Below are 18,808 nucleotides of genomic sequence, written 5' to 3'. Positions count from 1 at the left end.
AATAATTAGGTTTCATTAGGTTGTCCAGAAATAAATGCCGTTTTGAACTGCGAAGTTTGTAAAAGTATAAACCAGTGTTGTAAAACATGCTTTAATCAGAGTAAGCACCATTTGCTTCAACACACTTTTACCAACGAGTAACGATACTGATTATGCCCCTGTTGTAGAAATCAGAGTTTCTATGGTTAATGAACTCCCTGAAAGCTTCTTCTGCAGCTGCCTGGTTTTGAAAGCGTTTATTGTTCAAAAAGTAATCAAAGAGTTGAAAAAATGAAAATCTGTAGAGGCAATGTCTGGGGAATAAGGTGGACGAATAAAAACCTCAATTCCCAATTCGTTCAATTTTTTGGAGCGTCATCCTTGACAGGTCTCATAATGCCGATTTTATTGATCTTCAGTCAGCTCATACGGAACCCACTTATCCAACTTTCTCGTCTTTCCAATCGCACTCAGGTGGTTTGCAATGCTCGATTTGCTTGTGCCTAGCTTTTCTGAAAGCTCACGTACTGTTGTGTAAGGGTCTGTCTCAACTGCTTCCCTTAATGTGGTTTCATCTAAGGATGGCTTCCTTCCACAACCTTCGTGGTCTTTAAGACTTACATCTACATAGCAAAACCTGTACGTTCAGTAACAGATCCATGGCCGAATGCCTGGTTAATGTTCCGTGTAGTTTCGGTAGTTTTTCGTCCAAGTTTGAAGTCGTAGAGGAAAATCAGACGAAAGTCCTTCTTGTTCATGCTCTCTTGGGGTTGCAAAACTTAAGACACCATGTGAGTGACAAACGTTGAATTAAACCAACCAACCAACGAAAAGTTACTCAATATTCATCTTCTAAATGTCACTGAGAGAATTCTGACATTTATTTCTGGACAACCTAATACATATACAGTCAAATAACCAAAAAATCATGAATACCTACACTGATACAATGGAAGTCCACTACAACTTATTAACAAAGATGTAATTAAATTTCAAAAAATATATAAAACTTGAGTAGACTGAAAACACCACAACAACACTTAACTCGTTGAAATCTTGGATTGAAAGAACGTCCTGGCCTTTTCAAATATTAAAAGGGGGACATTCTAAGCTGTTGACTGGTTATTCAAATGCCATATATTGAAGTGAGTATATATAAGGACTATATCCCAGTATAGAAAGAGACGAACGGGGCCAATGAGTTTGATTCAGTGCATAAGCCATATCTCTGGAAAAATAAAAAGATATGAGATTCTTATTTTTATCCTAGTTTGTTAATATTAGTAATTTGAGTTTCTAATCTGTAGAAAACTACAGACTTAGTTGGTTTTTTTTGTTTTCTGGATTTCGCACAAAGCTATTCGAGGGCTATCTGTGCTAGCCGTTCCTAATTTAGCAGTGTAAGACTAGAGGGAAGGCAACTAGTCATCACCACCCACCGCCAACTCTTGGGCTACTCTTTTACCAACGAATAGTGGGATTGACCGTCAAATTATACACCCCCACGGTTGGGAGGGCGAGCATGTTTAGCGCGACGGGGGCGCGAACCCGCGACCCTCGGATTACGAATCGCACGCCTTACGCGCTAGGCCATGCTGGGCCAACTATAATGACTGAATTATGTTTTTTTTTGTTTTTTTAAACAACAAAACACACTTTATTTTTTTTAAAACTCCAAAATTCTTTCATTTATTTTGAATATTTGACTTTTTCGTAGATTTCTCGCAAGGATTTTCAAATGCATTCACAGTAAAGAAATACACCTCTGATAACTTCTTTTTATCGTTAAAGTACATTTAACCTTCTCAGTTCCATTAACAGACATTTTTCATCAATAGTTCTACATTAAGGGTTCGATACAGTGTACACAGCTCACTGTGCAGCTCTTCATCAAAACAATAACACAGAGGAAGAAAAACTGACGAAAATTTAAAATATAAATAAAAAAACAACTAAAGTTCATGTTTTATTAAAAATTATTAATAGTATTATTAAAGGTTTATTTTTATACGTTATTAAACATGGTTTTATTTAAACTTTCTTGTACTTTAACATGTCTGCATTATAAATCAGAAATAACTGAGAAACAGCAATAACCACCAGTGTTGTCAGAAAATGTTTACCATCTAGACTGGAGCCTCCCAAGAAAATAATAACAATTGGTAAGTTTGTATTGCGCCTACAGATGCATGTATAAAAATTATTACCTTTGAGTAAAAGGGGTCTACATTTTACATTCAAAGTAATTAACAATAAAGAATTTTTAACATAAGTAAATAACAGAGAAGAATGTCGTCATAATATAATTTATTACATAATAGTGTAATTGTTAGTGCAACGTATCAGACAATATTGTAAAACCAAGTTACAGATCTAATACCAGGGGTAGAAATATTCTAAATTTTCAGCAGGACACATGTCCTGCTGGACAGTGAAACTTGCCGGACATTTGAAATTTTAGCAGGACACCTCAAAATTGTCACCAGACATTACTGAAAACAAGAAATCAAGTAGAGACAATTATTATATAAAACAAAATTATTTTATTTATGGCCTAAAACATTATTTCAACGCAAGTGGCAATAAGCCTTGTATCCATTAAAAATGACACATCAATCAAGCTGGTAGATTTAGTCATCCAACACCAATACATCAGCTGATGTAGACTCAGTATCTCTATTGTCTCTACATGTGTGAATTCCATGTGGACTCACAAATTGATTTTTTTTACTTTCCTTCCACCAGGACTCTACAGACTTGCACAGTAATTCTGTGCTTGCAAGATCACAGGTCTTACTTTTAGCTAATTTTATTGTCATCAAGTCATTAAGAGAATCATTTATTAGTTTGGACCGCCAGTCATCCTTAATAACTGCCATCTGGGAAAATCTACGTTCTGGTTCAGCAGATGACATGGAAATCACCTGCATGAGGCATATCAAGGCCAACACTGTTGATCCAGGGAAAGGTTTACCATCCTCAACAGTAATTTGACTTAACATGTTGGCCCACAATCCACTTGCACTACTAGCCAGGGACTCATCTGATTTGGCAAGTCTTGTGACTTTGAGCAGTGTCTCATGTAAGTCAGCTTGGCAAATATCAGCTGCAATGTTGAAACCCTTAGCTTCTAGCAGAGCACCAGAGTGGTCCAATAGTGTCTGGAGTTCATTATGGCCATAAGATGACAATGCTTCCTTGCTTTTAGGCTAGTTGCTTGGTTCAAAAATTTGAAAGACACCAATAAAATCCTTATCTGAATGAGAGATTTGAAGAATTTGATATGTGACAATTTTACCTATGAAGATAGCAGTTTCTTCAACCATGGATTCAGCAACTGCCTCTTTTGTGGCACTTTTTGAGCCTCTGGTCCTTGTCTGACCACTAATAACAATCACCTTTCCTCTAAGTAACCACTTGCCAGTTTGTTCACATGTTGTGAGCTCTAACAATTTTCTGGGATCTCAACATGATTCAGATTGCCTAGCTTCTCTTTGCAAACAGCAAGTTTGTCAGAAACAGTGTTCACAGTAGCAGAATTGTCTTGCATTTTGAGACTAAGAAATGTGAAAACAGGCAGAACTGCCAAGGGTATGTCCATGTACAGGATGAATTTAAGGCTTGTCAAAGTACTGTATCATCCTGCAGCTTTCTGTCCACGTTCCCCTTTGTCATGCAGCTTTACTTGATACAAATGCTCCACTAAAGCTGGTCAGTTATGAAAAACTGACTCCAGAGCACGCTCTTTGTAGGCCACCCACCGGGTTCCTGTTCCTTTTGTTGGCTTTACCAGCTTCTTTGAGGTCAGCCCAGTTCTGTGGCGAATTGTCATAAAACTTCCATAGGTTTTCAAAAAAGGTTTGGATACCATGAAGGTAAGGGATGTCCTTGATGGTCTTCTTAATTGCAAGTTCCAATCTGTGACTAACACAATCAATTGCTCCATTATCTATTACTCTAGTTGTGCAAGGTTAAGCTCCAATTCTGTCAGTGGTAAATACATGGTTCTTCTTGGTTTAAATCAATTGAAAAATGCTTGAGATTTCACTGGTGCATATTAATAATGGAATGACTATGTAAACCTGAATTAAAACACAATGTACATGAAATATTGTCCATTTTAATTTTTCTTAATTCGGAATTCAGGATAAATCCATAAAATTCTCATCCCAGGTAATTAAGAAACCTTTACCTGAACTAAGTACCTGTAGTAAGTGGGTTACTTGGTAACAGTCACTGTCCAAGTATCTTGCATAGACTATCTCCTGCTCAATGTTGGCAGTGTCTGTTGAGCCGTCAGTCATAATGCCAAAGAATAATGAGGTGTGCAGATGAGATCTGACATTAATTCTAATTGTTTCTGCAATATATTTCGTAAAGATAACTGCTTGTTTGTCATTGGCATAATGTTCTGTTAAGTTCATACCAAAGTTGTGCTCCTGCAGCAACAGAAGCTCTTGAAAATCGCTGAATGGTTTGGCATTCAAATCTTTCTCAGTCTGGTTAAGTTTGCTCAATTCTTTCATCATGGGAGTTAAATCAGGTATTTCTTTTGCTGTTTTAGCTTGACAAATTAGACTGTTTTCATGCTCCTTAACAGCACTTGTTCTCAGGTTAGAAGGTCCTGTTATGAAGGTGTTCTTCTGCATTCTGCTACTTTGGTCATATTCCTGACAAACTGAGCAAAACATCAGTCCAGTAGCGTTATTATACTCCAGCCATGGTCGGCCTCTATTCCATTCATCCTGGAAACGACAAGTAGGCTTAGCGCCAGTATTAGCTGCAACAGTTTTTGCTTTGACACATGGGCTTGGGTTTTTTTCACTTGGGGTTCGTTCCATAGTATTGTCTTCTGATTCATTAGTCTTACTCGTGAAGCCAAACTGAAATAGATCGTGAGACTTTCCCGTTTTTTTTTACTATCAAACGCCATGGTCAGATCGTCGTGAATGTTTGGTAGTCACGTGACTATGCAGGACGGCACGGATAATGCGACCTAAAACGCGCATTTTGTGAGCGTTCACGACCGTTTTTTAAAATTTGCTTTTTTTTTGTCTTGAATTAAATCTTAAATTTTACAAGTTATTTTCCACTCATTATAGAATATACTTTTAAACAAAATATTTGGGCTGTGCATATACAGCTTTTGCCTCGCTTATTTTTGAGGGGACGATGTATTTGTGTCCGATATGTTAGGAATATGACCAACAGTCAGAATGCCAAACTTGATTTTTTAACGGACATGTCCAGCTTTAAACAGAAAATTTCGATCCCTGAATACCAACCATAATATACACATTGTAATTGTACCGCCATATTAGTTAATATTGTATACACAGTGTATTTTTATTACTATCTAATACGTAATATTACAGATACACTGTAATTCGTTAATTGGGGAATCTTCGTGCTGTTTAGTGGCTGATATGCAACCTATTTAATTCACTGTGCTTGATTTATAGCAACACTTTGGTAAAGCACAAAATAATTAAAATGCTTATATGCAAGCAATTTTTACAAGGTTTCTACTGGGCTATCAAGTATTTCTGATCTGATGAAGAGGAACCCACGTTTTAGAAACTTCACACTAGGTTTCTATTGGGCCACCAAGTATTCCTCATCTGATGAAGAGGAACCCACGTTTTAGAAACTTCACACTATGTTTCTATTGGGCCACCATGTATTCCTCATCTGATGAAGAGGAACCCTCGTTTTAGAAACTTCACACTAGGTTTCTATTGGGCCACCATGTATTCCTCATCTGATGAAGAGGAACCCACGTTTTAGAAACTTCACACAATGTTTCTATTGGGCCACCAAGTATTTCTCATCTGATGAAGAGGAACCCTCGTTTTAGAAACTTCACACTAGGTTTCTATTGGGCCACCATGTATTCCTCATCTGATGAAGAGGAACCCTCGTTTTAGAAACTTCACACTATGTTTCTATTGGGCCACCATGTATTCCTCATCTGATGAAGAGGAACCCACGTTTTAGAAACTTCACACTAGGTTTCTATTGGGCCACCATGTATTCCTCATCTGATGAAGAGGAACCCACGTTTTAGAAACTTCACACAATGTTTCTATTGGGCCACCAAGTATTTCTCATCTGATAAAGAGGTACCCTCGTTTTAGAAACTTCACACTAGGTTTCTATTGGGCCACCATGTATTTCTCATCTGATGAAGAGGAACCCACGTTTTAGAAACTTCACACAATGTTTCTATTGGGCCACCATGTATTCCTCATCTGATGAAGAGGAACCCACATTTTAGAAACTTCACACAATGTTTCTATTGGGCCACCATGTATTCCTCATCTGATGAAGAGGAACCCACATTTTAGAAACTTCACACAATGTTTCTATTGGGCCACCAAGTATTCCTCATCTGATGAAGAGAAACCCACGTTTTAGAAACTTCACACAATGTTTCTATTGGGCCACCATGTATTCCTCATCTGATGAAGAGGAACCCACGTTTTAGAAACTTCACACAATGTTTCTATTGGGCCACCAAGTATTCCTCATCTGATGAAGAGGAACCCACGTTTTAGAAACTTCACACAATGTTTCTATTGAGCCACCATGTATTCCTCATCTGATGAAGAGAAACCCACGCTTTAGAAACTTCACAGTGTGTTTCTATTGAGCCACCAAGTATTCCTCATCTGATGAAGAGGAACCCACGCTTTAGAAACTTCACAGTGTGTTTCTATTGAGCCACCAAGTATTCCTCATCTGATGAAGAGGAACCCTCGCTTTAGAAACTTCACAGTGTGTTTCTATTGGTCCACCTGGTGTTCCTCATCTGATGAGAAGAAACGTACTTTTTAGAAACTTCACAGTGTGTTTCTATTGGTCCACCTGGTGTTCCTCATCTGATGAGAAGAAACGTACTTTTTAGAAACTTCACAGTGTGTTTCTACAGGGCCACCTGGTGTTCCTCATCTGATGAAGAGGAACCCACTTTCTGGAAACTTCACACTTACTGTCACCTAATAGGTAATATAAAAACTGTGTGTACTTGTTTACAGGCATTTACGTCTCACCAACTCTTCCATTACTTGGCAACTTCGAAAATAAAGTGTTACAATAAATTTAATTGTATTTCAGTTATCTTTAAACTTTAATCAGTAAAGTTCTCACATTAATCAATATAAATACTGTTATTTTATTAGTTATTTAATATGTTAATTTCCATTAAAATTTAGTTTCATCTTTTTCATTTGATTTTATATCAAATTTTAATATTTTTCAAACTAGTGACAAAATTTTATTCTTTTTATTTCAAGTCTCTTGGTTTTAGTGACCTATTAACTGACGTTCATTCTACTCAGAATTCTACAAATGTTCCTTTATCTATAACTAAACTTGAACTAGCTTTGTTATAGTAAAATTGTTTACGACAGCCCTCAGACAATAAAGAGATCCGTTCGAATATTTAGTAGCAGCAGTTGTGTCCTTATAATAACCCATCACCAACTACCAGTAACAATATAGCAAAGTTTTGATTTAGGTGCAACATTTGGAAAATTACTAAATACAACTGATGTGAGTCAAACATACATACTGAGTGGCTTTAATTATCAACTCAATACACAACTCTGATAAAATCATAGTGATGTAAGCAATAATATTACAAGACATAATACAATGTAATTATAGTAAGGTTTCACAGACAATATATTACTTACTAATTTTTTGTACACACTCAAACAAAAAATAAATAAATGTTTAACCTACAAACAATAAACACCTATCATAAAGTAAATGCAAGAAACTTTATTGTATCGTTAATCATTACGAATACAAGTTGAATAATCACCAGTCCAGTATTGACTTAAAATCAAATACAAGAGCCTTACGTCAGAGAACCGTGACATTATAATGATATATGAAAGCTTGTTAGAATGGTGTGGATATTCGTTGCAATACACACAAAGCACACTATTGTCAAGTGTAAATCTCTATATTCTTACCAATGTGATGAGAGAAAGAAAACATCATTCTTCATATTATGTTGAGTTAATATCTTCAAAATGAGGGGGTTATAGGACTGTCCCTGAAAAGCTATACCAACACCTCAATTTATCATGAAAATACAGTTTAAGAACTATATTATGACACAGATACTTTATAATATAACTTCATAGTTAAGTGGCACACACTGCAATATTAGAATGTACTAACTTAATGTAAAGCAACTAGTTCTAGTTACCAAAATCTTAAAACACCTGCCTAACTAACTAATATGGCACAATGACTACTCAAACCTTTCTTCAAAATGACTAATATTTATCGTTGCTTTAAGGCCTGAGTAAAGGTTAAAGCCATTAACATTAATTATTGTTCATTAATCAAAAAGTTAATGGAAGAAGTTTTTATATTACCAGTAATAAAATAACTAAATTTTAATTCATGCTAAAGACAGTTATATCAACAGAGAAATTTCAGCTCACTAGCCAATGGTTATTTAATTATTAATTACTTGAATTTTATTACAGAAAGCTTTGGTTTAAAAAGAAAAATTAAAGTTTTTGAATGGTCATTAACCTCTGATATGCTTTCTACTTCAACTTACATACAATATGAAGTCTTTTGTAAGAAAATGTAAAATGCTCTCACAACTAATTGCTATTGACTCCATTAGAAATAATAACAGAGCCATCTTATTATCTTTTACCAAATATACAAATTTATTTTTAACACACTTCCATTGTCCAAGCTTTTCAGGATTAAGATATTCTTAATTTCAAATTCCCTTTTAGTTTAGCAACTCATGGTTATTTTTTTGTAACAAACATGAAGCAAATTAAAGCAATTTTATTTACTGCCCATGTTTCAACTAAACACTGAAAACAGCATAACTACTGAAGTTTCATTATCATATATAATAAAATATATGAAATTTAGATTTTGTTACCATTTAACTTTATATAGTCTCCAAATACATTCTGTATTCCACCAAAACTGACAATGTTACTTTCAAAGATGCATGCTAGGTCACATGATTTGAATAGAGTAATTAGTGCATCAATCTGGACTAGTACTTGGACCCAAGAGAACTTTGTGGAGTGATACATGACTTTATCTGGAGCATCAATAATTATTATATTGACAACAAAATAAGTTAGCTGTGTGTACTGTATTCTAAGTAATGTTAAATTGGTAGAATTACAGGTAGACACAAACAGAATAATATACAGGATAAATTAGTTTTACAAATATAAAACATTGATTGGCAAGGATACCATGTAATCTGCATGATAAAGGATATCATGTAATCTGAAAAAGCTTGATATTTACTACAAAAATTAAATATATTTGAAATACAATTTTATTGAAAATTCAGAAAAAGTGAAAAACTTCTGTTAAATTTTTATTAAAACTACTGAATAATACTACTTCTTTAGTTTTATGATAAATGCATTAGTTATCAGTCTAGAGAATATGTAAAGTTGTAGGTGGGTGTAAATACATTATCCCAACAAGATATCCATCCATATGGTTTGGGCCAGATCACCAATATGAAATTAGAGCCTAGGCTTAACTGAAACACACAAATTTCATATAACATTCAAAACGTAAACAATGTATATTTGTCTATTTTTGTCAGACACTCCAGAAATGACCATAAGTGTAATAAAGTTACGTGTGTATGTAAGCTGAAATTACATACATCAACACAATTTTGACTTGACATTTGAAGCACATAGTTACAGAGTAGAATTTCTACAATGTAGTGTGGGTAATAATTCTAATAATAAATATCTTAACTACGATCATTATTGTAACATATATAAACCTGAAACAAAGTTTATTCAGTGAAAACCTTACACAACTATTTTGCTGGTGCTAACCATGATGTTTGTTTTATATACTATCAAAATAGCTTACATTTATTTCAAATTATCAAAAAAATGAGGTTTAAAAATGACATACTGTCAAAGAACCTTCAAGTAAACAAAACCAAAATTGTGTTCAATTTCCTTTCCTCCTCATGTTAAAAAACATATCCACAGAAAACAATGGAGCAACACCATTGTACTGACTGACAGTATCATGAAACTTACAAATTACATCACATAGCTTTAAATTATTATAACTTTTTTCTATTAGAGCTTGTACATCATGAGCAGTAAACTATCACGGTTTCACATGTGTTGCCATAGTAACACACAAGTCCAAAAAGTTAAGTAAACAGAAATCAACTCACAGAAGATTAAATAATGGTTTTGATTTGAAAGCCCCTTAAATGTGTTTCTCCAGAGAACCCTAGGTGAAGACAGTTCAGAAAGGAATAAGCTATTATGTAATATACACAAGTCAAATTTTGAATGTGTCTTAAAGTGTGAATATGGTGTGTTACACAGTTACCATCCACTTACCACATACTTACTGATAAACTCTTTATAGAAGGTCACATTGTCATGTGTGTGTAAATATATATTCATACATTTCTTTCCCTTCTACTCAGTGCACTAACACTAAACACTGTTCTCCAAGTCTTTGAACCACCAGTTTTAATGAAAGTTTCTCACCCATTTTTGTTCCCATTTCATGGGCTTTATCTGATAAGTTTTGGGAACAACTCTATCAGTTGCATAAAAACTATCTTTAAATATAAACTGGAGTTTCTTGACCTGTTAGAAGTCTGAACATTGAAGTTGGCATCGTCTTCATCAGGATCTGTAATGAAAATCATTAACATGAATTAAAAATTCATAATTCACAAAATATCCCAAACTAATGTACTGCACCACTGTCATTAGTAACCCACCTGTCAAAACTAATATACTGCACAACTGTCATTAGTAATCCACTTAGAACCCACCTGTCAAAACTAACGTACTGCACAATTGTCATTAGTAATCCACCTGTCAAAACTAATGTAGTGCATCATTGTCATTAGTAAGCCACTTAGAACCCACCTGTCAAAACTAATGTACTGCACTGTTGTCATTAGTAATCCACCTGTCAAAACTAATGTAGTGCACCATTGTCATTAGTAATCCACTTAGAACCACCTGTCAAAACTAATGTAGTGCACCATTGTCATTAGTAATCCACTTAGAACCAGCCTGTCAAAACTAATGCAGTGCACCATTGTCATTAGTAATCCACCTGTCAAAACTAATGTACTGCACCATTGTCATTAGTAATCCACCTGTCAAAACTAATGTACTGCATCCTTGTCATTAGTAATCCACCTGTCAAAACTAATGTACTGCATCCTTGTCATTAGTAATCCACCTGTCAAAACTAATGTACTGCATCATTGTCATTAGTAACCCACTTAGAACCCACCTGTCAAAACTAATGTAGTGCACCATTGTCATTAGTAACCTACTTAGAACCCACCTGTCAAAACTAATGTACTGCATCATTGTCATTAGTAACCCACTTAGAACCCACCTGTCAAAACTAATGTAGTGCACCATTGTCATTAGTAACCTACTTAGAACCCACCTGTCAAAACTAATGTACTGCACCATTGTCATTAGTAACCCACTTAGAACCCACCTGTCAAAACTATTGTAGTGCATCATTGTCATTAGTAACCTACTTAGAACCCACCTGTCAAAACTAATGTACTGCACCATTGTCATTAGTAACCCACTTAGAACCCACCTGTCAAAACTATTGTACTGCACCATTGTCATTAGTAACCTACTTAGAACCCACCTGTCAAAACTTGTCAATAAAATAGTAACTCTAAGAAGAAAAAATATAAAACAGCACTATATTCAACATACAGACTTCCAATATCTTAGATTTTTAATTTTACCTTAATAAAAGAAAGGTGAAGGTTTTTCTCTACAAATATTCACATATACACACAGCTGTGATTCATGTACACAGTGAGGACTAGCTATTCAAAGTCATCAATATCTCTGTACTCTTATTACACATTCTGAACAAACAGCATGTACAAAAGTTAAAAACACACTGCAACAAGTTTACAATAACCTGTGACTGATAAATATAAGCATTAAATAGAAAGTTAACTTACAAACACTAACAGATAAAATACAACAAGTTTACCATAACCTGTGACTGATAAATATAAACATTAAGTAGAAAGTTAACTTACAAAACCAAACAGATAAGATACAACAAGTTTACCATAACCTGTGACTGATAAATATAAACATTAAGTAGAAAGTTAACTTACAAAAACAAACAGATAAGATACAACAAGTTTACCATAACCTGTGACTGATAAATATAAACATTAAGTAGAAAGATAACTTACAAAATCTAACAGATAAGATACAACAAGTTTACCATAACCTGTGACTGATAAATATAAACATTAAGTAGAAAGATAACTTACAAAATCTAAGAGATAAGATACAAGTTTACCATAACCTGTGACTGATAAATATAAACATTAAGTAGAAAGTTAACTTACAAAATCTAACAGATAAGATACAACAAGTTTACCATAACCTGTGACTGATAAATATAAACATTAAGTAGAAAGTTAAATTACAAACACTAACAGATAAGATACAACAAGTTTACCATAACCTGTGACTGATAAATATAAACATTAAGTAGAAAGTTAACTTACAAACACTAACAGATAAGATACAACAAGTTTACCATAACCTGTGACTGATAAATATAAACATTAAGTAGAAAGTTAACTTACAAACACTAACAGATAAGATACAAGTTTACCATAACCTGTGACTGATAAATATAAACATTAAGTAGAAAGTTAACTTACAAAATCTAACAGATAAGATACAACAAGTTTACCATAACCTGTGACTGATAAATATAAACATTAAGTAGAAAGTTAACTTACAAACACTAACAGATAAGATACAACAAGTTTACCATAACCTGTGACTGATAAATATAAACATTAAGTAGAAAGTTAACTTACAAACACTAACAGATAAGATACAACAAGTTTACCATAACCTGTGACTGATAAATATAAACATTAAGTAGAAAGTTAAGTTAACTTACAAACAACTTTACCATAACCTGTGATAAAATATAAACAAGTTTAACTTACAAAACTAACTAAGATACAACAAGACCATAACCTGATAAATATAAACATTAAGTAGAAAGTTAACTTACAAACACTAACAGATAAGATACAACAAGTTTACCATAACCTGTGACTGATAAATATAAACATTAAGTAGAAAGTTAACTTACAAACACTAACAGATAAGATACAACAAGTTTACCATAACCTGTGACTGATAAATATAAACATTAAGTAGAAAGTTAACTTACAAACACTAACAGATAAGATACAACAAGTTTACCATAACCTGTGACTGATAAATATAAACATTAAGTAGAAAGTTAACTTACAAACACTAACAGATAAGATACAACAAGTTTACCATAACCTGTGACTGATAAATATAAACATTAAGTAGAAAGTTAACTTACAAACACTAACAGATAAGATACAACAAGTTTACCATAACCTGTGACTGATAAATATAAACATTAAGTAGAAAGTTAACTTACAAACACTAACAGATAAGATACAACAAGTTTACCATAACCTGTGACTGATAAATATAAACATTAAGTAGAAAGTTAACTTACAAACACTAACAGATAAGATACAACAAGTTTACCATAACCTGTGACTGATAAATATAAACATTAAGTAGAAAGTTAACTTACAAACACTAACAGATAAGATACAACAAGTTTACCATAACCTGTGACTGATAAATATAAACATTAAGTAGAAAGTTAACTTACAAACACTAACAGATAAGATACAACAAGTTTACCATAACCTGTGACTGATAAATATAAACATTAAGTAGAAAGTTAACTTACAAACACTAACAGATAAGATACAACAAGTTTACCATAACCTGTGACTGATAAATATAAACATTAAGTAGAAAGTTAACTTACAAACACTAACAGATAAGATACAAATTTACCATAACCTGTGACTGATAAATATAAACATTAAGTAGAAAGTTAACTTACAAACACTAACAGATAAGATACAACAAGTTTACCATAACCTGTGACTGATAAATATAAACATTAAGTAGAAAGTTAACTTACAAACACTAACAGATAAGATACAAGTTTACCATAACCTGTTTACCATAACCTGACTGATAAATATAAACATTAAGTAGAAAGTTAACTTACAAACACTAACAGATAAGATACAACAAGTTTACCATAACCTGTGACTGATAAATATAAACATTAAGTAGAAAGTTAACTTACAAACACTAACAGATAAGATACAACAAGTTTACCATAACCTGTGACTGATAAATATAAACATTAAGTAGAAAGTTAACTTACAAACACTAACAGATAAGATACAACAAGTTTACCATAACCTGTGACTGATAAATATAAACATTAAGTAGAAAGTTAACTTACAAACACTAACAGATAAGATACAACAAGTTTACCATAACCTGTGACTGATAAATATAAACATTAAGTAGAAAGTTAACTTACAAACACTAACAGATAAGATACAACAAGTTTACCATAACCTGTGACTGATAAATATAAACATTAAGTAGAAAGTTAACTTACAAACACTAACAGATAAGATACAACAAGTTTACCATAACCTGTGACTGATAAATATAAACATTAAGTAGAAAGTTAACTTACAAACACTAACAGATAAGATACAACAAGTTTACCATAACCTGTGACTGATAAATATAAACATTAAGTAGAAAGTTAACTTACAAACACTAACAGATAAGATACAACAAGTTTACCATAACCTGTGACTGATAAATATAAACATTAAGTAGAAAGTTAACTTACAAACACTAACAGATAAGATACAACAAGTTTACCATAACCTGTGACTGATAAATATAAACATTAAGTAGAAAGTTAACTTACAAACACTAACAGATAAGATACAACAAGTTTACCATAACCTGTGACTGATAAATATAAACATTAAGTAGAAAGTTAACTTACAAACACTAACAGATAAGATACAACAAGTTTACCATAACCTGTGACTGATAAATATAAACATTAAGTAGAAAGTTAACTTACAAACACTAACAGATAAGATACAACAAGTTTACCATAACCTGTGACTGATAAATATAAACATTAAGTAGAAAGTTAACTTACAAACACTAACAGATAAGATACAACAAGTTTACCATAACCTGTGACTGATAAATATAAACATTAAGTAGAAAGTTAACTTACAAACACTAACAGATAAGATACAACAAGTTTACCATAACCTGTGACTGATAAATATAAACATTAAGTAGAAAGTTAACTTACAAACACTAACAGATAAGATACAACAAGTTTACCATAACCTGATATAAATATAAACATTAAGTAGAAAGTTAACTTACAAACACTAACAGATAAGATACAACAAGTTTACCATAACCTGTGACTGATAAATATAAACATTAAGTAGAAAGTTAACTTACAAACACTAACAGATAAGATACAACAAGTTTACCATAACCTGTGACTGATAAATATAAACATTAAGTAGAAAGTTAACTTACAAACACTAACAGATAAGATACAACAAGTTTACCATAACCTGTGACTGATAAATATAAACATTAAGTAGAAAGTTAACTTACAAACACTAACAACAAGTTTACCATAACCTGTGACTGATAAATATAAACATTAAGTAGAAAGATAACTTACAAACACTAACAGATAAGATACAACAAGTTTACCATAACCTGTGACTGATAAATATAAACATTAAGTAGAAAGTTAACTTACAAACACTAACAGATAAGATACAACAAGTTTACCATAACCTGTGACTGATAAATATAAACATTAAGTAGAAAGTTAACTTACAAACACTAACAGATAAGATACAACAAGTTTACCATAACCTGTGACTGATAAATATAAACATTAAGTAGAAAGTTAACTTACAAACACTAACAGATAAGATACAACAAGTTTACCATAACCTGTGACTGATAAATATAAACATTAAGTAGAAAGTTAACTTACAAACACTAACAGATAAGATACAACAAGTTTACCATAACCTGTGACTGATAAATATAAACATTAAGTAGAAAGTTAACTTACAAACACTAACAGATAAGATACAACAAGTTTACCATAACCTGTGACTGATAAATATAAACATTAAGTAGAAAGTTAACTTACAAACACTAACAGATAAGATACAACAAGTTTACCATAACCTGTGACTGATAAATATAAACATTAAGTAGAAAGTTAACTTACAAACACTAACAGATAAGATACAACAAGTTTACCATAACCTGTGACTGATAAATATAAACATTAAGTAGAAAGTTAACTTACAAACACTAACAGATAAGATACAACAAGTTTACCATAACCTGTGACTGATAAATATAAACATTAAGTAGAAAGTTAACTTACAAACACTAACAGATAAGATACAACAAGTTTACCATAACCTGCTGATAAATATAAACATTAAGTAAAAGTTATTACAACATTAAGTAGAACAGTTAACTGTACAAACACTTAAGTAGAAAGTTAACTTACAAACACTAACATAAGAACAAGTTTACCATAACCTGTGACTGATAAATATAAACATTAAGTAGAAAGTTAACTTACAAACACTAACAGATAAGATACAACAAGTTTACCATAACCTGTGACTGATAAATATAAACATTAAGTAGAAAGTTAACTTACAAACACTAACAGATAAGATACAACAAGTTTACCATAACCTGTGACTGATAAATATAAACATTAAGTAGAAAGTTAACTTACAAACACTAACAGATAAGATACAACAAGTTTACCATAACCTGTGACTGATAAATATAAACATTAAGTAGAAAGTTAACTTACAAACACTAACAGATAAGATACAACAAGTTTACCATAACCTGTGACTGATAAATATAAACATTAAGTAGAAAGTTAACTTACAAACACTAACAGATAAGATACAACAAGTTTACCATAACCTGTGACTGATAAATATAAACATTAAGTAGAAAGTTAACTTACAAACACTAACAGATAAGATACAACAAGTTTACCATAACCTGTGACTGATAAATATAAACATTAAGTAGAAAGTTAACTTACAAATACACTAACAGATAAGATACAACAAGTTTACCATAACCTGTGACTGATAAATATAAACATTAAGTAGAAAGTTAACTTACAAACACTAACAGATAAGATACAACAAGTTTACCATAACCTGTGACTGATAAATATAAACATTAAGTAGAAAGTTAACTTACAAACACTAACAGATAAGATACAACAAGTTTACCATAACCTGTGACTGATAAATATAAACATTAAGTAGAAAGTAACTTAACTTACAAACACTAACAGATAAGATACAACAAGTTTACCATAACCTGTGACTGATAAATATAAACATTAAGTAGAAAGTTAACTTACAAACACTAACAGATAAGATACAACAAGTTTACCATAACCTGTGACTGATAAATATAAACATTAAGTAGAAAGTTAACTTACAAACACTAACAGATAAGATACAACAAGTTTACCATAACCTGTGACTGATAAATATAAACATTAAGTAGAAAGTTAACTTACAAACACTAACAGATAAGATACAACAAGTTTACCATAACCTGTGACTGATAAATATAAACATTAAGTAGAAAGTTAACTTACAAACACTAACAGATAAGATACAACAAGTTTACCATAACCTGTGACTGATAAATATAAACATTAAGTAGAAAGTTAACTTACAAACACTAACAGATAAGATACAACAAGTTTACCATAACCTGTGACTGATAAATATAAACATTAAGTAGAAAGTTAACTTACAAACACTAACAGATAAGATACAACAAGTTTACCATAACCTGTGACTGATAAATATAAACATTAAGTAGAAAGTTAACTTACAAACACTAACAGATAAGATACAACAAGTTTACCATAACCTGTGACTGATAAATATAAACATTAAGTAGAAAGTTAACTTACAAACACTAACAGATAAGATACAACAAGTTTACCATAACCTGTGACTGATAAATATAAACATTAAGTAGAAAGTTAACTTACAAACACTAACAGATAAGATACAACAAGTTTACCATAACCTGTGACTGATAAATATAAACATTAAGTAGAAAGTTAACTTACAAACACTAACAGATAAGATACAACAAGTTTACCATAACCTGTGACTGATAAATATAAACATTAAGTAGAAAGTTAACTTACAAACACTAACAGATAAGATACAACAAGTTTACCATAACCTGTGACTGATAAATATAAACATTAAGTAGAAAGTTAACTTACAAACACTAACAGATAAGATACAACAAGTTTACCATAACCTGTGACTGATAAATATAAACATTAAGTAGAAAGTTAACTTACAAACACTAACAGATAAGATACAACAAGTTTACCATAACCTGTGACTGATAAATATAAACATTAAGTAGAAAGTTAACTTACAAACACTAACAGATAAGATACAACAAGTTTACCATAACCTGTGACTGATAAATATAAACATTAAGTAGAAAGTTAACTTACAAACACTAACAGATAAGATACAAAGTAGAAAGTTAACTTACAAACACTAACAGATAAGTTTACCATAACCTGTGACTGATAAATATAAACATTAAGTAGAAAGTTAACTTACAAACACTAACAGATAAGATACAACAAGTTTACCATAACCTGTGACTGATAAATATAAACATTAAGTAGAAAGTTAACTTACAAACACTAACAGATAAGATACAAGTTTACCATAACCTGTGACTGATAAATATAAACATTAAGTAGA

At 32.0% G+C, this 18,808-nt stretch overlaps 1 protein-coding gene across 1 annotated transcript in view; it reads right to left on the bottom strand.

Annotated features, from left to right (window-relative positions):
• Window positions 1–7,532: 7,532 nt before the first annotated feature.
• The window catches only part of LOC143239825 (protein lin-10-like), a 40,594-nt gene continuing 29,318 nt past the window's right edge, over window positions 7,533–18,808 (bottom strand). The window contains exon 7 of the mRNA XM_076481367.1: window positions 7,533–10,671. Within this exon, the coding sequence (XP_076337482.1) occupies window positions 10,600–10,671 (72 nt within the window). The 3' untranslated portion in view covers window positions 7,533–10,599. The remainder of the gene's footprint in view (window positions 10,672–18,808) is intronic.

Source organism: Tachypleus tridentatus, chromosome 13, assembly GCF_004210375.1.
Source record: "Tachypleus tridentatus isolate NWPU-2018 chromosome 13, ASM421037v1, whole genome shotgun sequence".
NCBI classification, from domain to species: domain Eukaryota; kingdom Metazoa; phylum Arthropoda; class Merostomata; order Xiphosura; family Limulidae; genus Tachypleus; species Tachypleus tridentatus.
Note: the sequence above shows the minus strand (reverse complement) of the source record. Positions and strands in the feature narration are given on the sequence as shown.